Source organism: Protobothrops mucrosquamatus, unplaced genomic scaffold, assembly GCF_001527695.2.
Source record: "Protobothrops mucrosquamatus isolate PMUCROS unplaced genomic scaffold, P.Mucros_1.0 scaffold1343, whole genome shotgun sequence".
In the NCBI taxonomy this organism is placed as follows: Eukaryota; Metazoa; Chordata; class Lepidosauria; order Squamata; family Viperidae; genus Protobothrops; species Protobothrops mucrosquamatus.
In genome coordinates this window covers 2,436-26,134 of record NW_015387539.1, presented here as the reverse complement: position 1 = coordinate 26,134, position 23,699 = coordinate 2,436, and the positions used below count along the sequence as shown (strand labels likewise).

General features: G+C 35.4%; 1 protein-coding gene across 1 annotated transcript in view; it reads right to left on the bottom strand.

Annotated features, from left to right (window-relative positions):
• TMCC1 (transmembrane and coiled-coil domain family 1) overlaps positions 1-23,446 on the bottom strand; it is a 96,928-nt gene extending 73,482 nt beyond the window's left edge. The window contains exon 1 of the mRNA XM_015821540.1: positions 22,830-23,446. Within this exon, the coding sequence (XP_015677026.1) occupies positions 22,830-23,381 (552 nt within the window). The 5' untranslated portion in view covers positions 23,382-23,446. The remainder of the gene's footprint in view (positions 1-22,829) is intronic.
• Positions 23,447-23,699: the final 253 nt, after the last annotated feature.

The window sequence follows — 23,699 nt, the reverse complement described above, 5'->3', positions numbered from 1 at the left end:
AGAAGCAACCTACCTTTGATAGTTGCCTCCTGAGGCTGAAACGTTGGACCATGGTCACTTTATTTCTTCAGACAAAGCGATCCAAAAGGGGAAATTGTGGGAGGAAGCAGGGAAGAAGAAAAGAAACTGACAGCTGTCTAAGATGGTGTCAAACAATGCATGCTGCAGGCTGCCACAGACAACTCCAAGGGGATCCCTCTCAGTCTTAAAACTTCAAATCAGTTCATTGTTCTTCTAAGGGAGGCTTGTGAAACATGCAAGCGGAGACAGCAGAGGAGGAGGAGGAGGGGCAGAATCCTGAAGCGGTTCAGCCTGTGCCAAGCTTTTCAGTCATTCCTGCAAATCAGCTGAGAGGGGACCTGACAGATGGACCACTCCTCTCTCTCTCTCTCTCTCTCTCTCTCTTCATTAGCTGAATGTTAGTACAGAACCACCTGAGCCTTAAAAGGGACAGAGTCCCTCCTTCTAGTTAAGACAGGGTGGGGTTTAGCAAACATGTGCCTGAAAGACCGGTAAGGAGGAAGGTTAAACAACACCCTAAATCATCTTCACAAAGATTTCAGCAGCACACCTCTTGTAGGTGTCAGATTTATAGAACAGCACATGCTCACATCTACATTCTCATGCCTTTGTTTGAAAAGGCCACCTAATTTACTTAAGCCTCCAAGAAAGGGTGGGGAAAGGGATGTTCGGCAATGGCTTGGAGGACGCCGGAGGCACAGCAGCTGCAGGGCTGTGCCCAGAGTTACCACCATTTCCTTTTTACTCATAGAGAAGAGTGATCACCTGGTAGGACTGCACATATTATAACAATGACATCAACTCTGCTTGCTGTATTAAAGCTGGCAAATTATTAATAATCGACAGTACTAACTACCCAGAATGAGTGAACAAACAAAAATTCTCTTTTAACTTTGGTGATTAGTGAACCAAAATCTTGGTTTGGAAATAAAATTAAGAATGGGGAACTTGGGCAGGCCATCAAACCCTTCCCTTGGGAAAGGCCATGTGGGGGCAGAACATTAAGAACACCTACACATAAATGCCAAGTTGCCAGGCTAGATTTTCAGAAAAGACAAGCAAAATAAAAGAATTGGAAAGCAGGTATCTTATTAATTATTACACACATTCCCAAGACATCCAAAATGGTCTCTGATTCAAGTAAGAAACATATTTATATTAGAACCACTTAATAGTCTCTCATGCTGAAAAGTGAATATTTGCACAGCACGTGCCTACAGTTCTATAGTAGTATTTAAAGTTGGGGCATTTATTACAAGTTTGCATAAGGGAGTAAATAGCAGGCCCAACTATGTTAAAGCCTTTAAGCATTACTGCAAAACAAATAAATAGTTTTCACAGAGCTGGAGAGTATAGTACCTATTAACCTATTTCCTGCCTACTTGCATTATACAGTACTTTAAATATGAACATCCTATTGTAATACTGTACTTACAGGTAATCCTTGACTTACAGCCACAATTGGGACCAGAACTTCCCTCACTAAGCGAGACTGTTAAGTGAGTTTCGCCTAATTTTATGACCCTTTTCTGAGGTCGTTAAACAAATCACTATGGTTATTAAATGAATCACAGCTTCTGACTTCCCATATCGACTTTGTTGGGAGCCAGCTAGGAAAATAGCAAATAAGACACTGCAACCATCATAAGTGCATAGCAGCTGCCAAGTCCTCGACTTTTGATCATGTGACCACAGTGATGGTCTAATTCCAAGGAAAGGTTGCAAGTTATTTTTCTCAGAGCATAGTAACTTTGGTCACTAAATGAATGCTTGTAAGTGAAGGACTACTTGTATCGCAAAATATTACGAAGGCTCTGCAGTACTGCAGAAATAATTTAGAAAAGCTGCTTTGGTACATAGCACCTCTCTGCAAATCTTTAAGACAGATCTTTCCTGGGATCATGCAACTGCTCCATGATTCTAAAAGGGACATGGTTGCTTTAAAGAATTCAAAACAGGTGCTAGGTCTGCCCCCAATTTGGTGCCTAATCAAAACCAATCCACCACCCTAAGACTTATGCATAGTGCATAAATACATGGAATATTAACTCAACAAAATGTTTATCAAACTTCTTTTTGTAATAAAAATTCTAGGAATTCATGGAGTGAATGTACAATAATGCTACATAATAAATCCAGTTTACATATAATTGTGTCAACACCTGCATGTTCTACCAAGAATAATGTTTCCAATACTTTTTGGGAGGGTATTAGCATGTAGACTGACCTCCTCCATTCTGCTGATCACCATGTTGCTCTCCAGATTTGTGGCATTGTTTGGTTAGAATCTTCATTGATTTTTCTTCCATTACTTCCCACATTTCTGTAATATTCCATCAATTTCTTCAAGATTTTGGTTAACTAAGCCTTCAGATTTGGTAATGATTCAAGTATTGATTGCTAACCTACCTTGATGTTGATATCTCCACTATACAGTTTCCTTATTTATCTGATTGTCTTTGAATTGGTTACTAGCTATTCAATGTCATTTTTTTAGAATACCAATTCAAAGTTGGAGCCTCCTTCAAACATCTTTTGGAAAACTTTTCTTAAAAAAGAAACAGACGAAGATAGAAATTATAGAAATGTTTATGACAACATTATAACGAATAACAGGGAAGAGTGTCCAGAGACTGTAAGAAATAATTTAAGGAAGAACGGATTATGGCTTTAGGACAGGACCGATGTAGGAAGGACTGATACTTTCGTTACGGTAAAGAAGAAACAAAAAACCCAGGACTCATATTTGTCTATGATCTCCTGCAAACTTGTAAGCCTTGTCTAATCAAGACAAGAAGCAATCCCAGAAGAACTATATCTACTTAATTGTAAGGTTAGATTAATAGAACCTTGTAAGTCTGAAAGTACATTTGTCCACTGTCACCTTTACATTCCAAGAAACTAGGAAGGGTCCTTTCTGAGACATTTGCCACACCCACATTCCTGCTACAGGCTAAGTTGCCTCTTATCTAATAATTGCCCTGGCTGTGGCTCTTCCCTGTCTCCCAAGGTCATTCCCACATATCCTTACATCTTCTGACTGAAAGTGCTAAATTCCAGTCCATTCAATTTGCCAGATGCCAAAAATGTCAATGTGCAGTCAATTCCTTTTATTTTCCATTGTGTTGAGCATTCCCACGTTCATGCTGCTTATGTTCCATATTCATATTACTTTCCACTTCTTGACATACATTTTAACCCTTTGATTCATCTGTATGGAAGCCAACCATCATTTCCTGCATGTATCTGTCAACACCTTTACACAGGTTCAGTTTGATGATTTCCTTCTCCTTTGTCTTTGTTTCAGAGACATACAACATATCTATTTCATTTTATTTCATTCCATTCATTAATTCATGCTCAAGTACTCTTTTTACATTCCAAATTGCAATACAATTAAACATAATTTAAACTTTTTGAATTAAACCATTTTTAAAAATTAGGTAAAATTCTGGAACACGTGAATTAGAAAATATCATAATTTATTAAGATACATGCCTAGACCTGGAAGATAAACAGCACAAGACTGGAAAAAAGATACAAAACCAACAATATCAACTGGGCACTTAAACCTGGACACTACCCAGCAATGGCCCAAATTAACTTGTCTCTGTGTGCATGTGCGTGTGCGCACGCACATACACATAATACAAGTTTAAATTTAAGCAGTAATGGCATTCATATATTTTACAAATTATGCAGCAAGGTAAAAACATTTTATACCATAGTTTTTAAAGCTTACACCAATACATACTGCAAATTGGTTAGTGCATAAAGAAAGGTAAAATCAGAAATTAAATATTAATCTATATTGCTTTTAGGGTTTTTCTTTTCTCTTTTCTTTTTTAATATTCATAAACAATAATATACTATAGACCAGTGTTTCTCAACCTTGACAATTTTAAGGCATGTGGACTTCAACTCCCAGAATTCCACAGCCAGTGTTGCTGGCTGTGGAATTCTGGGAGTTGAAGTCCACATGCCTTAAAATTGTCAAGGTTGAGAAACACTGCTATAGACTTTGGCATTAAACTTAAAATTATATATTTTTTATTTTTTATTAATGTTATATTGATTAATAATTGTATACCCTCAGTGATTACAAGTACACCTAATTACTAAAAGTGTATAATTGTTAATCAATGTGGTTTTTAAAATATACTTTTGCTTTTAAAAATATGCATTTTACATATATATTATCAAAAAGAAAATAACCACAATTTTAGGGCAGATTACTTTGATTTGTTTCAAACCATAGTTTTCATAAAAGCCAATCATAAAGTTTTGTTGTCTGGCTATTTTCTTAATTTCTACAACCAACTGAAAGTAGAGACATTATTGGTGGTTAGAAAAGAGGCAGGTGGGAAGTGAGGGGAGATGGGTATATTAAACCTTGACTCGTGATTTCTGAACACATCTAAAATAGTAATACAAAACTGTCTAATTTGGGGCTAAGAAATTTCATGCTCCAAACTAGACATTTCATGAAATTCTATGCTCACGTTTCAAAATGAATATTCTGCATGTCCCTAGGTTCCAATCATTCGTATTGCTTTCTTTGGATCAGTTTTAGTTTGTTTGAATTGCTTTGTAATAATTTCATGGCCTACACATCAAATCCAAGGAATGATAAATACATGCATTTTTTTGTCCAAACAGAAACCTAAAATATTCCAGCCACATGAATGATTTCCAACTGCCATTTTCTGTTGTGATTTATGGTCTTATGAAAGTATCTATTTACTGAAAATTTTAAGAATCTACACTGATAAAAGTTTCTGCCAAAACAGAGACAACAATCTGAGAACAATGCAGCAACCATTGAGTTACCTTGTTACCTTGTAACAAAGCATAAGTACGATGTTGGATGTCCAGATTAATTTATTACAGATATTCACGTTCAGCTTAGCAAATATTCAGCAGTGTTGATCTTAATATCTTCCCTTTTTTAACAGCAAACCCCCATTACTACCACTATGCCAGTTCCAATGGGTTGCACTATACAGTATGTACTAAATCTACCAGAAATTTGCCTCAAAACCCACCCACAAAGTCATGGACTAATTATCTTGCTGAGAATGGATTATCTTCCAAGCATTAAATTGATTACTGAAAAACTCATTCACTTTCAACTTTTCAGTCCAATGAAGATCTTATGCACAAAGGAGGTAGCAGGAACATAAATATCAACTATAACATGCTCAAAAGCAAGGTGATAGGTGATACCATAATTGTGTGGATGGTATGTTATATGTAGTAGGCATCCTATTCTTTCCCCACAACTTACAAATAATAAAGTTTCTTTCGGTACAATGCAAACACATTCATTTAATTATTTATTATAGTGATTGTAAGAAATACTCTAACTATGGGAATAAATTATGACTGAAATACTGTTTGAAATATAACACAAACAGAAGATGAAAGACATAAACACCATGTACATGGGCACTGTTACCCAATACATTTTTATGTCTAAGTAGCCTATAGATGTTTTTGAATTTATCATTACCTCCCAGGTTTGTTACAGGTTGCTGCCATAAATTGGGAGTAATTAAGCTCTTTAAGGAAAGCTAGAATATAAATATAGTAACGGTTATATAGTTAAAATATGTTCTTACATTATCTTCCTTCCAAGAGGAAAGCTAGAATATAAATAACAAGATATAAACATATTCAAAAAATTGAACTTAATAATACAAAACCATTCTCTTTTCCATTTAAGATGACTGGCTATATAATTTACACCTTTATTCCCATATACAATAGAAGTAGCCAGTATTTCACTTAGTATTTTACAGATATCTAGAGAGCAAATAAAGATTAAAGACTGACATCAATTCTTATAACTTGGTAATCTTAACATTTTCATTCTTTGCACCATTCATTTGGATTGGTATTTTGGGTTTTATCAGGACTATTGCCTTGTTCTACTTTTATTTGAAAGTTAGGAATCTGATTACCTAATGGCTCATCTGCCAGACTAAAACTCATAAGTTATCCAGTCACCTGAACAACTGAAGTCAGAAAAAGTAGCTTTGATTAGAAAATTAAAGCAAGGGATAATGGTGCTTTTTGTTCATTAATTGCAGCACAACTCAATCTCCTTTAAAATAGAAAGATATTTAATTTTAATTAACAGAACGTATCTTATATCTCAGTTTAGTCTCAAAACCTATCCTGTCATATATTTTATACTTTACAATATAATAAAGTTTTAGATTCCTACAAAAGAGTTGAAATAATTGCTTCCAATTAAATGTGTGGTATCAACAAAATTCTAATTGCCACATATTAATTAAAAACTAATAACTATGTAATTTATTATTTAAACATTCTATATATTATGAAGAGGCTTAGGATGAGAAAATGGTGATAAGGTAGAATCTGGGAAATGTTTATGTTTAATTGCATTGAAAATAATAAACAACAATAAACAATAAAGTTTTCATAACAAAAACCGCAAGTGATTAAGCATTACTTTTAACATTTTATATTTAAAAAATTGGTAGCTTCCTACATCTACAAATCCTGTAAATAAAGTTCAATCTATGTATTAACTACACAGTTGCCAGAGGCTAAATACTATTAAACACTCCATTAGAATTACTAGAAAATATACCACACATTTTCTCCACCATCTAAAAAATGAGTTCTCTTTATTTTGAAGCCTTATGAAGCTATACACAGAACTCAACTGGTACAATTTCATTATTACAGAATTTTGATTTCTTCAATATAGTATACAAGAAGATATTTTGTAATTTGCTTAGGGCGGAATACAAACTCATAAACAGCCTTCCATGAATGAAAAATATCTGTAAAGCCTAAGGAAAGTCATAAAAGATAAAACTGAAGCCTCTAATTCTAGGATAGTATGCCACATAAGAGATTATGTAATTATAATTACCAGCAGGTTAAGTTAGAAACACTTCCTGGTTCATAGACACAGTATGCTTCCCCTTTATTTGGTGATTAAAACCACTTTTCCAGTTTGGCCGTATGCTGACTCCTTTTCCCTCCATGTCTCCAACTAAATATGGCTATGTTGTTGTTTTTTAAAAAAACACAATTTTATTAATGTTCTGTTATTATAAGTCATACGTGCTTAGTAAACAACATGTTGTCTGGGTCTATTTGTTACTCAGTAATACATATTAACTTCCTCAACATAGAATTACATAGTCCAGTGTTTTCTTGATCCTCTCTTCTTCCAATGGTGGCTATTTTTAATTAGACTGTTGTCTACCAATAAACCCTTTTGAAATAATATCTAACTATCTAGCTAATATAAAAACTATGTAGCTTTCCAAGGTAACTTTGAGAAAGGACCTCAGTACAAATAAAATTTGATTTCATATTTTTAATTCCTTAGACCAGCAATTCCTAGTCACTAGTCTGTGAAGTGCGCCTGAGTGAGGATGAGGATCCAAGATTGCCTGTTGTGATCCAAGGCTCAACTTCAGGTAGTCCCTGAGGTACTAACCTAATGGAGCCTGGCCGTTAGGCTTGTAAGTTAAAAAACCTGTCAAATGAATCAGACTTAATTTTACAAATTTTTAAAATCAAATTCATTAATTAAATCAAGTGGGCTGTTAAATGAACGAAGATCTGACTTACTATTTCTTTCAATAGCTGCCATGTTAACTGCACTGGGTTAATTACAGCAACCTGTAATGCAACCTGAAAATTACAGCATCCAACACTAAGGGTTTTTTTCTTCATTTCCACCTGAAAGCTCACCATGAAGATTTCAAATCCTCAAGAATATGATCAATTCCTCACTAGTGGTATATACTACCATATCATGTAAACATAACTATGGTGTAGTGATTAATGTTTTGGACCAGAAGCAAAGAAAGACAGTTTCTAATCAACTCTTACCCCACTTGGAGGATTACCCAATTACTTTCAGTCCAATTTCCTTCACAGAATTGTCATGGCCAAAATAGGAGATGAGAGGGTTATACATGATGCACTGAGCTCCTAAATGAAAGACCGGAGATAAAGCAAACCAAGCCACTATTGTGGCATGACAGAGCCTATTCTTATCATTCTTACATTGATACAATGAAAGTCAATGTGTGTAGAGGTTACTATAAGTCAAGAGTGGGAAAATGGCCTTTTTTTCCCCTTCTCCCCATTCTCCCATGTGTTTCTATCTTAATGAAGAGATCTCGAGATCGCAAAAGCTAGCATATTTTTGTGGTCTTTGAGTTGCCTAATAAAGATATCGCCCAGTAATGCAAACAGAAGAAACCTGGAACAACCACCCAAAATGTTACTACCAAACATAGTCCTAGTAGACAATCACCTAAATATGAGCCAGCAGTGTGCTGCAGCTGCCAAAAAAGCCAACACAATGCTGGGCTGCATTAACAGAGGGATAGAATCAAGATCACGTGAAGTGTTAATACCACTTTACAATGCCTTAATAAGGCCACACCTGGAATACTGCATCCAGTTTTGGTCACCACAATGTAAAAAGAGTCTCAACACCACGATGTTGAGACTCTAGAAAGAGTACAGAAAAGAGCAACAAAGATGATTAGGGGACTGGAGGCTAAAGCATATAAGGAACGGCTACTGGAATTGGGTATGTCTAGTTTAACGAAGAGAAGGACGAGGGGGGACATGATAGCAGTGTTCCAATATCTCAGGGGCTGCCACAAAGAAGAGGGAGTCAAGCTATTTTCCAAAACGCCTGAAGGCAGGACAAGAAGCAACGGGTGGAAACTAATCAAAGAGAGAAGCAACCTCCGAAATGGTGTAGGGTTTCCTGCCTGAGCAGGGGGTTGGACTAGATGACCTCCAAGGTCCCTTCCAACTTTACTACTACTACTACTATTACTATTATTACTATTATTATTATTTCATCAAAAAGGAGGGATATAAATTACATTAACCCTTAGATATGCACTTGATATTAAATGTTTGATGATTGAACTGGTATACTTCCTCCAGTCCATCCTAATTTTGCCCAATCCGCTGTTAAAAACATCTAAATTGGTGGCTACCATATTTTCAGGAGGTAGATCTCATAGTCAAGACACAGTACTATTTCCTATTAGTCTTTAATTTATTATCGCTTAAGTTCTAGTAATGCCCCTTGGTTGCATGACCTCATATTCTATAATTTATGTGAGAGGAAAGAATCTTCATCCTATCCACCAATCATAATTTATTTACTTCTATAATATATGTGTTATTGCTAACATGAATTTCTTCATAATGAGTTGTTTTTGTTTCAGATTTTAAATTTAAGTTAAATTTAAATGCCACTTTTTTCTGTTATTGTGTTTGTGTTTGTTCACTATAATAAGCCTATTTATTTGATTCACCTAAAACAAGGACAACTGTTCACACAGGGACATATATAGAAATAGTGATTTTCCTATTATGTTCAAAAACTGTAACTGGTTCATTTCTTAAACGATTAGATGATCAAACCATCTAATTAAGGTTCATGGTTTAGTTATTCTCTAAATAATTTAGATATATCATATAATCTATTAAAATCATTTTTGGACTATGAACACTTCAGAATGTCTATAGCACCCTCTCTTGGCAAAGAGCAGAAGTTTGGAATCCTCTGACTTGCTTCTCTTCTGTAATAAGAACTATCAATTAATATGAATTCTATTGTCACCAGGTGTTTCAATTAAATGCCTCATCATAATGGAGACAAAAAATGTTATACACTAAGATGTTGGCACCAGAACTTTTCGATATTCAATTTTCCATCTCAGTCAGAGATGAGTAGGTTTGTGAAAATCATCTAAATTCCACCTAAAGACCTATAAAACCATTTTCATCCCCTCAGCTAAAATCATTTTGAATAATGCAGAATCACTATTCAATAATGATCTTGGGCAGTATTTTTTTTTTTTCCTAAAGTCAAACCTTGAACTTCTTTAGGCATTAACAATATATTAACCTGTATCCAACTGTCAGGTATCTTTTCAGTTTGCAAAACACAGGGACTTCTCAACTTACAACCAAAATTGAGCCAGGTATTTTGTGGTCATTAAATGAGAAGCCCACATAATCACCTCACTCAAGGACTGCAATCACAGCTTTCCCCATTGTAGTCATTAAGCAGGCAGAGGGAAAGACTGCCTACCCAAGGAGGCCAGGCAACCCCCATCGGTACTCAGAGGGGAAATTCCAGCACTGGGCTGGAGAAAAATATCTGGACCATGAAGACTCAAGCTTCTTTTTCTCCAGCCCAGCACTGAAGTTCCCCTCCCTTTCTTAAGCAGATGGTAAGTGCAGTGGTAGGTGGGAGAAAAGAAGCTTGGATATTTGCAGTCCCCAGCCGAGTGCTGGAGTTCCCTCAGTGTTCAGGGTGCAGAACAGCTGCGCATGGCTAGATTGTTTTTGCCCATGCTAGGTGAAATCAATCTTACAGACAGCCCATCCATTCTCAAAAAGGCTGGCTGAAAAAGTCCTTGCCAAACCCAAGTGGGATTTTGGCAGGCGGCACTTGCAGCAAGGGGCATTTGCAGCTAAGCTGGAAAAAATATCCATGGAAAAGAAGGTAAAACATGTCTGTGTGTGCGTATGGCATCGTCATTTGTGTATGTTCATGCATCTACAAGTTCTAAATTGTCCATTCTATCAAAAATAATGTGATATCAAGTGGTTGGTTTGGTTCTTGTCAAGGGGATGGTGGTTACTGGCTTTTATATTGGGGTTTTATTTTGTAAGCTACCTGGAGTCACTGCGAGTTATTAATTTTCTTCATAAATAAAGCCCCGAACATTTTGGAAACTTTATCTTGTGTCATTTTAATACCTTTCTCAGAAATTCTCTATTTCTCTGGACAAATTACTCCAGTCTAATATCCCATTAAATACCCATTTTCATATGATAATTCCTTTGGTTTATCCATAAGTGCTTTGCAAAATGTTATTTTATCCTCATTTGCAGCATAAATTGTAATTATTAGTCTTGCTCTCATAAAAAGTAGCTTGAACCCCCCACATATCTGCCATAACCATCAGTCATTATTAATTCTGGTTGCAATTTTCATATAGAAGCGACTATATGAGTACATTTAGTCTAACAAAATTTCTAATTTGGCTGGTGATTTCTAATTTTGTATCCTTCTTTCCATTATCTGTTTCTTGTAAACAAATTACATTTTTTTCATTTTTTTTACACTAGTAAAATAATTTTCTTCTTTTTAAAGGAGAATTTGCTCTGTTTATATCCTATGTTATGTATTTAAAATTATGTTTATGCCCAAAACATAGAAAAGTCAATACCTATAGCACCTAACATGATAATATCCTTAATGTCTTGTCATTGTTGTTTAGCACTGTCACTCCTATTTCCATTTATTCTAATTCCCCTTTAATTTTTTCTAGGAATTCCTTGCTTTTTTTTTGAGTAAGTTTAGTCTAAGCCTCTCTTGTTTAAAAATGAAGACAGTTATCTTTTTTCTGCTTGAGCTTGTCAGTAAAAAAAAAAGCTCTTTTCGTTTACACAGTTCATTCTGCAATCTAGGCCAGTGATGGCGAACCTTTTAGAGACCGAGTGCCCAAACTGCAACCCAAAACCCACTTATGCATCGTCGAGTGCCGGGTGGGCGTGGCCAATTGGGTGGCCGTTGCTGCAGTGGTAACGGCAGACTGGGTGGGACTAAAAAGTTCAGTCAATCAATTCCAACTTTGCAAGATCTTTTTTTTCCCGCAAGAAGTTGAAATTGACTGATTGATTGAACCTTTTTTTTTCTTTTGCACACGGCGGCGGAGGCCTAAAGAGAAAATGTTTTCTAAAACCCAGCTAAAGGCCTAGGACTGGGGCGACGGTGCGCGTGCCCACAGAGAGGGCTCTGAGTGCCGCCTCTGGCACCCGTGCCATAGGTTCGCCACCACTGATCTAGGCTGTCAGGACTGCATTTTGTCTAGCATGGGTAGATTTCCCTGACATTGTATATCATACACTAAATAAATAATTTACACAGTTTTCTGATCAGGATTTAAGTATAATCACATCTGCATTATTAATCTTCAGTCTGGTAAAAATGCTTCCTCAACACTTGGTCTCTAATCTTTCTGACAAACTGCCTAAGAAGATTCTTTGGTACATTTCTTAATTTTGCAAACTGTGTGTTGATTCTATGTTCTTTGTCAATTTCTGCCTCCATATCATCTTCATCATAGTCCAAAAGGTTTGTTAAAGACTGAGCAATCTATTCTTTAGTGTTTTCTCAAGGATCCTATGGAATTGTTCAAGTCTAAACAAACTTCTTTCAATTCCAGTAATGCCAGATTGTCTAAGACTAAGTCCTTATCCATCTCTCTCTATTATTCTGTTTTATTTTCTAAAATTATCACTTTGTCATTAATTTAATTTCTTCTGTAAGTTGCCTTATGGATTCTTCAACCTTTTTCTAACTTCATCGCCTCTTTACAAACTTTTGTTCCAGTCTCATTTCAAAAGCAATCTACTCCCTTTTAATAGATCTGATATATTCAGATACCTGCTTCTCCTTCTCTTCAAATATATTTTGTAAACTTTCTGGAGTAATCACTTTTTCTATCAGTTGCTCCAATGATCTTTTTATCCCTCAAGTCTTGCGGCTTTTCTGGTGGTCTCCATTCTTTTATTAATAATCCAAAAGAAAAAGTAAATCAATTATGAAGATAAACATAATGACAAGAGTCTCCTTTTTTTCTCTTTGCTTTTTCTATACCCTTAAAGCTTTAGTCCAAACTATAGTTTTGTAGTTTTAATGACACAATCAATTTCATGTTACACTTATTACTTTGTGTTCTAAATTCCACCGTTTTTTCCTTCTGATGTCAAACAATCAACATATCCACGAAGGTCTGGCCTATTTATTTAATTAATTTCAAACAACAAAAATACTTTTGCTAAAATATTAATCTTCCAAATTTGTACAGACCCTTTATCTGTTTATAAATTTCTTGGCCAAAATCTTGTTAAGCTCTTTACTCTTGTTTCAAAGTCTTTTAAAAATAACTTTCCTCTTTGCTTTAGTTTTTATATTCTGGAAGGAGAGTGACTGAGTTGTTTCCTTCGTTCCACAATTTTCAAATACTTCATTTTAACTGTAAATTGATGTATCCAACAGTGATTTAAAAAAATGAGGATTTGGTGGAGCTTAATGTCCTTTAAAAGGTTGTGCTTGTATGCGCAAGATGCTGTTTCTTTCTCAGCTCCCTGACAAAAAAACAGGACTTCCATCCTGTGGTCTCCTCATGAGGAGCAGCAGTCCATAGTACATGTGGGCAATTCTTAGTCTTTCTTTTATCCAGAAAGACTTTATTGGCCAGAAATTACTGCAGGCTGCGGTTCACCGCTACAGCACTGTCTTCTCTCCTTGGAAGATATCTAGTCCATCACTGAATCTCACTCAGAAGCCCCCACCATTTATTTAATGCTAAGGAATGTCAGTCTAAAAGAAAAAAGGCAAGCAAAAATTCTGGAATTTGTCCTCTACAACTGGACAGGGGAAACCTTTACCTTTATATAAAGATACGGAAGACATTAATTTTTCAGGGAGAAAGCTGAAAAAGGAAATGAAGGGAAATGCTTGAAATATCCATTTTGCCATATGGAATACTGTTTACTCTTATTTACTGAATCTGAAGCACTATCAATAGTTTCTACTTTGTCATCAATTTATGAGCTTTTAAAAACTGGAGACTTGCCTATATTGACCTTATCTTTTCTACCTTTTCTTATAATAATATGTTTTTATTTTGTGTGTTTGCTATTCTTAAGCAGTAAAGTGTTACATCAATAGGAATAGACAGAAAATAAGTGGGATGGCTAAAAATATTTGAAATTATACATTACATTACCCAAATGATGACTTTGGATAACTATTTGCCAGCTGCAGCAAAAAGTCCCTCACACACTACTTTCAGCAGGTAATAAGTACCCTCTTTAAATTAATTATATAAAGTATTGGAGCTAGTACAATTAGCTTTTATCTCACTGTAGTTTATTTTATTCCATTTCACTGTATCTTACCTTATCTCATTTTACTGTATTTTACTATGGTTGTGCTCAAGCTTTGATATGGTCAACTGACAAATCAATAAATAATAATTGCATTATATTACAATTAGCTTCACCTGACAGCAGCATAAACTTCACTATGGCCAAACCAGGTCTGCATGTACACTTTACTTCTCCTTTATCACAACTTCACACCTGGCGGGCATCTAGTGAGAATAGGACATCTGCCATCACAGGACTAATACATTGCTAAGTGGTACTTTATGTTGAAGTTATGGACTTTTCCCATATGGCAGATAAAGTGTGGGAGGTTAGGATTTGCAGGGTTGATAGCTGGCTACTATCGCACTGAAACCTCAGCTACAACTTCATGGACATTGACAGTAGGAACAATAGCACATAACAATGAGGTACAGTCTGAAAAAGTTTGCTATAAATAGCTCCCACTTTACACTATGTTATGCAAAATGCCTTATTCTGGAAGACAACAGCACCCAAAGCTGACAATGCCATTTAGAATCATATGGAGAAAATGTTGTATGATTGCTTCTACCATAGATATAAAATACATATTTTTGATAAAACTACTTAAATGTCAGACTCCACAGAATTTTACTCTGCGGAGCACCTAATTCCCACAGCAGTAACGATATTTACCAATGTAGTAAGACTGCATTACTATTATCCTACTCATCTTTCCTATTACCTTCTATTATTGGTATCTTATGATTATATTACTTTATTGTTTGTATGTACACTGAGAGCAGGTTTTGAACAGAGTAGTGGTTGTGCCTTCTTTATCCCTGCACCAATCACGTACAGCCTACAGCTTCTCCTTCAGGGCCCCATGTCAACTGGCATAGCCGTGTTTTAAGGTTCTTTCTGAAAGCCAGAAGAGAGGAGGTGGATCTCACCTCCAGCAGGCCATAGCAGAAAATGGTCTTCTCCTGGACTCCACCAGCCAAAATTCCTTGTTTAAAACACATCACCAAATATTGCATCCCCGATTGTTATATGTTTTACTTTATATATGTCTTCGTTATTTTTATTCTGTTCTATTTTGTATCATTGATTTTGTATCATAAAGACTGACTAGCTCAAAGACAGAAGCTAATCTCTGAAGGTATCTTGGTACCTCACCTATGCTATGTTATTATGAGCATCCTAAATGCCAAGGAGGACATCCTATGCTAGATTAGCCCATTTGGCAAAAACTAGAATCAGTAGGAGTTCAAGGAAGGTAAACTTTGGAAGACCTATTTAGGATCTACCTGAAGTGCTGGGGCATAAAGCCAATTATATGTTAGCAATCCTATGAGACCTGAGGATGAAGGGAAGCATGATTAGCCACCATCACAATCACCCAGAATGGAATGATTCCCCTAGTTGCAGAGATAGCTCAAGCAGAGAAGGTATTAGATGACAGATAAAAGGAGGAGGCTGGAACATCATCGTATTTGTGTTGGAAGTACCAAAGCCGCTTCCGGGTTGAAGGTGCTTTCAGGTTGAAAGGATTAACCAGTGATATCACCACTGTCAGGTGATGTCCCTGCTACCGTGCCCACTGAGGTTGTACCTATCTATTTACTCATAATTGCTTGTTTTCGAACTGCTAATCAGCATGAGCGAATAACTGGAGCTCACCCTGCCACATAGCAGCACCCAGGTCTCGAACGTGGGATTGCTGATCGTCAACTCAGCATCCTAATCACGTGAGCCACTGCGTGCCTTGGAATATTATGTGCTTTACCCACAGAGACAGCAAGAGTCAAAAGTCAGATTCCAACACTGCCCTCACTTTGGTAAATACAAGCATACTCTCATAGCTTGGGATGATTCTTCATTCCTTGTTAAGAAAGAAGGATCTACAGGTTCTTGCATATTGTAGGATGGATGTTACAGTATGTTATGTTACCTCAGTGAGCAGAAGAATAATAGATATAGTACTCTCTTTATTGTGGGACTCACAATGTTCCTGTATTTTCCTCATAGCATGCTGCACTCCCACCAAATAGTAATAGCACTTAGACTTATATATAGCTTCCTACTGCTTTACAGCCCACTCTAAGTGATTCACAGAGTCAGCAAATTGCCCCCAACAATCTGGGTCCTCATTTTACCAGCCTCAGAAGGATGGAAGCCTGAGTAAACCTTGAGCTGGTCAGGATTGAACTCCTGGCAGTAGGCAGAGTTACGGGTCCCAGATAAGAGGATTATAAAATAGGTGATGTGGAGAAGATGGAGCTTCTGATTATCCTTAAAACCAGCTGCCTTTATTAGATATTCTCAAAACTGCCATTGGACAATGACTAAGATATAGTTCGCTCCCTTGTGTCTAAAATAATAATCAGACCTCAATATCAACCAAAAGAAACATTAATGACAGCTGCCATTGCTGCTGGCTCCAGTCATATCTGGTTTGGGGTGAGACCAGGTGGTTCTGCTCTAAAATCATGTCACGCTACACAGAGATGATAGACTTAATTGGACAAAGTAAGCAAAATTTGTTGATCTCTGCACAGAGATTGCAAATGCAAAAATATGCAGCATGCATATGTGTTTGTAAAAAAATGTAAGCCAATACTGAAATACGGGAATTTGTTAATATGAAGATCATAGGCTCATGTGTTGCATCTTAATCATAGTTTTGTGTATGTTTCGCTGACTGTAAAAATGGTGCTTAATTGTTGCTTTCATAGCTTACTATACATTTTTAAAATAAAAAACATTTTCTTGGCCAGTTAATCTGAAGTTTGGTGCACTGGGTCTACGGTATTATCACCTACTTTTACGGATAAAGCACAAAGTAGCCAGAGACTTATTACAAGTTCTATTGTTTTCTTCTATGGAATACACAAAACATTAGCTTTTGTTTCTTAGGAACTAGAACACCCAAAATGTTATGACAGAATTGTTCCTGGTGGGGTTGTTATGGCCTGAATTCATTACAAATAAACCCAAGGTGAACAAAAGAGGGAAAGAACCAAGCCAGTTTCAAATAAAACAAAACGAAAAGAAACTCTCTCTTTCTAGACAATTTAAACTTAAGCGTCTTTTCTTTTCACGACAAAGCCAAACCTACAAAATATTTAGTAATGAACTAGAAAAAACCCCAAAATATCTCTGTTTTCCACCTTATACATTATAATTTTGATTTACAAAATATTAGAATAAAACTCCTCACTGAATACAACATAGCCCTTAATGCATACAATTACAATTTCTGCCTGCCCAACCTAATTTCACTTTAATATATGTAAATCCATGTGAGACGTTTTACATCATTATCAAATGAAATCTAATTTTCTCTGCTGTGAAAATAAACACAATTGCCTAGTACTATAAAAACTGTTACCTAATCGAAAACTGATAAATGAATGTAATGCAGAGAAATGTAACACCATTGGAATGGCAGTCAATTTTAACAATGTTAAATGGCATAACTTGAAATAGTACAAAAAACTGGGTTTTTTTAGGCAAAACCGTTGTATTTTCCTCAGGAATTCAATAAGCATAGTCACATAATAGATTCTAAGTAAAATGGATAAAAGTTATGCTATAAAGACTACTCTTGTTACAAGAGAAATTTTTAATTGTTTAACAGGCACCACATTATTATTAAAATAGAAGACAGCAGTAGACAAACATATATAGCTATATTAACTAAGGAATCTTAATTTCTCCTATTGGAGGTAGTTTTATACTCTCTAGTCTTAAGATACTGTATTTTATTGCCATCTAAGACCTTAATACAATACTTCCAATATTTTCTTTTACTTACTTCACCCACGGACCTTGGGCTATTTGGTTCTTCTTCCATGACTCTTCTGTTAAATTTTCAATTTTCTACTGACCACTATTCCAAGAGAGATTGTCCATTTAATCATTTTGCATATTCTTGTGCTCAATTATTACTGTTGTGTTTGGTCTAAAGGCAAGCTTAAGAAATATTAAGTACTTATCTGACTCTTAATAATTAATTCAGCACTTGCTGTTAGGTAGTATTCTAGTGCATCGAGATTTGCTACCACTCGAGTTTCTCTATAATATAATAATAACAACCACTCAAGCAGAATCACATGTTTTGTACAACTCTGCTTGAAGATTTATACTGTACAAAGGAATTATTATTTGTGAACACTGATCAAGCTTAAGATTCTTAACTGAAAAGCAATGCTAAATCATTACAAGATAGCTCTCCAATTAAGAATCACAAACTCGTGATGCACATTTGTTGACTGAGATTTATGTGTATTCATTGTGTGTAATATAATGAATAGCTCAATTAACTAAGGTACATCACTGTTCGTCCATAATGAGATGATATTCCAAAACAGTTCTGGCTTATGGTTATTTGATGCAGAGGGGAGTTCCAGTTCTTTAAGAAAACTGATATTTCCTTTAAAAGAACAACCAGATAGATCACCACACCTTTAATAATTAAGCTTGCCTACAAATTTCCCCTAATTTAAACTCACCAAAATTCCTCCATGGAATATAATTACAAATTGAGGATTTTGTCATCATAACTGAAAGAATTTTCAAGACTAGTTTGGTGCACTATGTAGCATTCTTATTCTAGAAGAAGAATGCTGTCCAGACAACTGTACTTCTGTTAAAGTGACCACACCTTCCTGCTTTTACACATAATTCATGAGAATTTTTACAAAACTATTTTGAGGTTTGTTTGTTTTTTGCCAAATTTGTTAAAAATCAAGAACACATATTGGGACACGTATCATTATATTACAAATCCCTTTGTTGGGGAAGATGAATCAAACTAGGAATCTAAAATGTTTTTTAAAATGTTAACATTTTGCTATCTTTACCAAGCATTTTGTATATTGGTTCTTTTCTTTTGAACATATGTAAAGAAGCCTCTTTCAATACCCTTAGCATCCTTTGCTCAGGTGTTTCTGAGCTTTTGCCTTCTTCATTCCTTTTCTATTATTGTGTTTAACTGCTATTTCCTCCAACTACCAACACCACTAAAACTACCTGCTTTTCAGATCTTTATTAACCCTTTTAATAGGTTTAGTTTTAATTAAAACTATTAAGTTTTTTTTCTCATATTGTTTTCTTTCTTTTTTCTTTTTGCTAATTGGAACTGTGCCTTCTGGATTGCCTTATCTAGTTCCCCTGTCCATATTCAGCTTCTTTCTGATTAGCCTCTCCTACAAAGCCCTGAATTAATTAACATATCTTTTTTTCTGAAAAAAACAAAACAAAAAAAACAAGGCACGTGATCTCATTCAGCTCTCAATTCCCTTAAAACTATTAACTCCAGCATTATATGGTCATTTTCTCACAACTACATGTTTCCTCCTACCTCCTCAACTAAGTCTTCCCTACTGATTAAGATGAAGTCAAATATAACTAATCCTATTGTGTCTTCCTTCACCCTTTGAAGGAGAAAGCTGTCAGCAACACAAGTCAAGGATTCCTGGAGAGACTGGACTAGATCAAATCTGTTTCACAGCAGATACCAAAGTAATTACTACATTCAACTGCTAAGATTTCTTCTCTTTTTAAAGATCTGCAATTTTCTTTCAAAAGGCATCATCCATATCTATTTGGTTGGGTACATGTTAATGGACAGCAACAGCAGCATTGCTTTTATTTATTCTTTCTTGCAATAACTGTATCAAATAATTCATCTGGATTTCAGAGAAGGAATGAATATGTGTAACATTTCTGCCTCCTTTTCAATTGTTTCTATTATTTTGAACAAATTGCATCCGCTTTCATAATCACTGCTGGATAAAATATCTGCATTTAAAATTACTATTCTATCTAGAATTCTGTTTTTGTTTCAAATACCCCTAATGCGGAAAACAATAAAGAAAAAAGGAACTGAAATCAACACATGGCTTCTTATTGAGAGATTGCACTTATCAACTATATGCCTCACAGAGTACTTTATGCTACTTGTATTCTCGATTTTAATTCAAAAATGGGGAACAGAAGACATTTCATTGCCAAACTACTTAAATGAATTAAATATAAATCAGCAAGGCCACAAACTCCCTACCAAATTTAAAATTATCAAATTGCATTCACATTTCAGATAACGTAAGATAAATGCACAATCTTTATTCAGTGTTAAGCAAATGTTACTGGATGGCTACAGCAGTCAGAGTTTGAACATCTGGCCAAATTTTAAATGGAAAAATTATTGCCTGTGACAGTGTATGTGCAATTTTGAGATTAGAAAACAGCTAGGAGTTTCAACTAAATAGAAAGCCCTTGCAGTTGTCATAATAAAATAGTCTATGTTTGGTTTAATAGGGCACTCATTAAATACACTAACTGCTTTACTGGATGTCAGAAATGTCAAAACTAATCTGCCTGAATTAAGAGAGATATTGCCAAATTTAAACAGGGGGATAAACTGCATTCAGTTTGTAAATTAATGGCAAAGACTGACTGCTTATGTTTTAACGTATGATTTGCTGGCAAGACTATTAATCCTGAGGAATGAAATACACACGATACAAACATGGCAGTAAAATAATTACATCCTGAAAATGCTCAAGCAACTGTTAAAAAAAATTCACAATCCTCAGATCCTTTCAATACATTTTTATATCCTGACTAGGGAGAAAGGCTAGGCAATGCATAATGATTGAATACAATTGGCAGATTATTCTACAGAGATTATTCTTCCTTTGTTTTCTCTTTATTATGCAGGATTTTAAACCCCAACTATTCAGCATACTATTTTTTCACATTACTGGAAAATACATGAATTTCTTCAAAATAATAGCACATTTCAAAAAATAACTATGGTTTGGCCACAATACATAATATTAGAGACTCAAAGACTCTGAATATCCATTTTAATAGAAGTTATTTCATACAGAGTGCATAACAAATGTTAGTAGTTGATGAATGATTAATAAAGTCAAGAGTAATTTTAACCTTAACAGAATTAACTTGATGAACAGAAACTGAAGTTCTTGGGTCAGATAATTGTCAATATTTTTAACTTCACAACTGTTTTCTTCTTTCATCAGCAATTCGTGATATATGCTTTCTCTGTAAATTGCAACTTGAAAAGCCATTTTAAAATATTTTATACAAAGCAAATTATCCAGAATATTTGAATATACACATTGTCAAAGGCAGGAGGAAAATATGTTGGCCAAATATATTCCAATTAATGCTAATAATTAACTATATGTTGTAGTTATACAGAGTGAATGTGAATAAAATTTATAAGTCTAAGATACAATGTTAAGAGTAAAGACTTGCTAGATACCAATTAGGATTGTGAAATGACAAGCACAATACATCTTGAACAGTGGAGCTACACTTAATGGTTTTAAGTGGAAAAAAGCAGTGGCCATGTCAACTTTAACTGGTAGTTCATATTACAAAATATGCCTTTCTCATTAGACTGTATTTCCCTGGGCTTCACACTTCTTCAGAAGAGAAGGTGAAGAGAAAGAAGTATTGTTTGTTACTACAAATGCACTAATCACTAGTGTTAATAGGTGCCTTCATATTTCTTAGAAATGTATTCTGAATATGCTCAAAATTGATGTAGATCAGTGGTTCTCAACCTTTTTAATGCCACGACCCCAACCGGTCGTAAGTCGAGGACTAAACCGGTCGTAAGTCGAGGACTAAACCGGTCGTAAGTCGAGGACTACCCAACCGGTCGTAAGTCGAGGACTTTCCCTGCCCAGGAGAGCTGTGCATGCGTGGTTCCGCCCCCACCAGCCGAGGCGTAGCTGGCAAGCGGCAGAGACGGAGCAGGCCGACCACCAGCTGGCCCAGCCCAAGGGAGGTAAGGCACCCACCGGAAAAGGGGGAAAAATGGCAGACAGCCTTGCTTGGCGACCCCCGTGAAATGGTCAATCGACCCCAAATGGGGTCCCGACCCACAGGTTGAGAACCACTGATGTAGATATTCTAAAGAATAGAATTATTTGCTTGATCAGAATTCAGTTTAGTTTTGGACTTAGTGATATCAAATATCAGCAAGAGGTTCAGCAGAGCCAGAATAGCCAATTCTCTCAATTCAAATGCCACCACAACTGACTAAAGATAATTCACTCCTTTGGCCAAGTCTGAAACATTTCTGTCAGGGATCTAAATACAATTTATATAAATACAATGAATTAAACATTATTTTCGAGAATGAGGTAAATTCTAAGTTATGCATAAATAATTTTACATTTAGAATATTAAAAGAATATAGGATAGCAAATTAGACTGCATTATCTATTACCTTTAGCTTGTTAACCATTAACTGCAGACAATGCTTCATCACTAAGAAATCCACTGATCTAGGAGTATTAAACTCCACAATTGCAATTTCATGTAATAGAATTGTTGGGCTACTTTACACAAATCTATATATTTATGGATTTAAACTATATCAAAAGAAGAAAAAAAACAATGTTAGGGTTAATATTATTATTTTTGAAATGATTTATATGAAAGGCTTCTACTTTGTCCAAAGACTTTTTAAAAGCTCTAAAAACAATACAACTCAAGAGTATTTACATTCTCCAGAAAGCTATACTATTATTTAGATTTATATGGTTACCCTTCAAAATCAGATTTCAAGGCAGCTTTACAATATATGAAAATCAAGCAAAAAGAAAAAAGAAATCAGGATATATATATAATAAAACATAGCTGTTTTGCTAATGTATTCTTTTATTTAAAATGAAGTTTATATGGTCTCCCTTAAAGTATGATAGCCAAATTTTTTGTTAATCTGGCCTCTATTTTTCCTCAACACTTTTAAAAATGGCACTTCAGTATCTTATAAGAAAAATAAACTTTTCTATACTCACCCGATCTGCTGATCCAACTTCTTCACCAGCTAAGCAGATAGGAGAGGCCATCTCCAGAATTGATAAATTAGATGGAGCATCAGTAGTAGATGAGGATCTGGGACGGCCTGAATTAATATCTTGGACAGACTTCCTGTTGATCTGAGGACTTCCTTTTGGAGGATCTGACTTGCCCCGTCTGTTATGAAGGCTTGTTCCTCTCTTCATTTTAGGTGGCACTCTGATTTGTTGGAGAACTCTATTCAGAGCTGTAGGGTGGGTAGAAATACCATCAATTTCAGCACAGCAGGTGTTTTGGTTTTCCAATTCTGTTTCAGGTTCCATATCAACCTGAGCTTGTTGAACATCATGTGGAGATACTGACGACCTCCTACGCTGATGCTGGAAGAGGTGCTTCAAACCTTGACCAATTACATTAATGTTCTCCAAGGCATTGTAGGTAATTTTTGACAGCTTTTGTTCAGATTCATGCTGCCTTTTGTTTTCTGGATCTTGAGTTTTGTTTCCAACATCAGGGTCATCATACGGTTGTTCACCACTAGAAGGCTCCATCAGGTGACAACTCAAGTTTATTTGATAAGTCAAACACAAATGTGTTGAGTCTTTAAATTTTGTTTTTGTTTTTTGCTAAAAAATGCCAAGATTGTCAGCCAATAAAGTGTGCAATTGCTTCAATTGTGTATATACATACAGCTGTGCCACGCTGGTCTCATGCTTATCTAATGTTAAAGAAAAACCTAAAGTTATCCATCATGCACAGATTAATATATATCCATGTGAAAACATGCAATTAGTTTACTCTTCCCTCAAATTCTAAAGCACCCTATGAAGCATCTTTTTACCATGGAGATTTAAATGTATTATCTATTG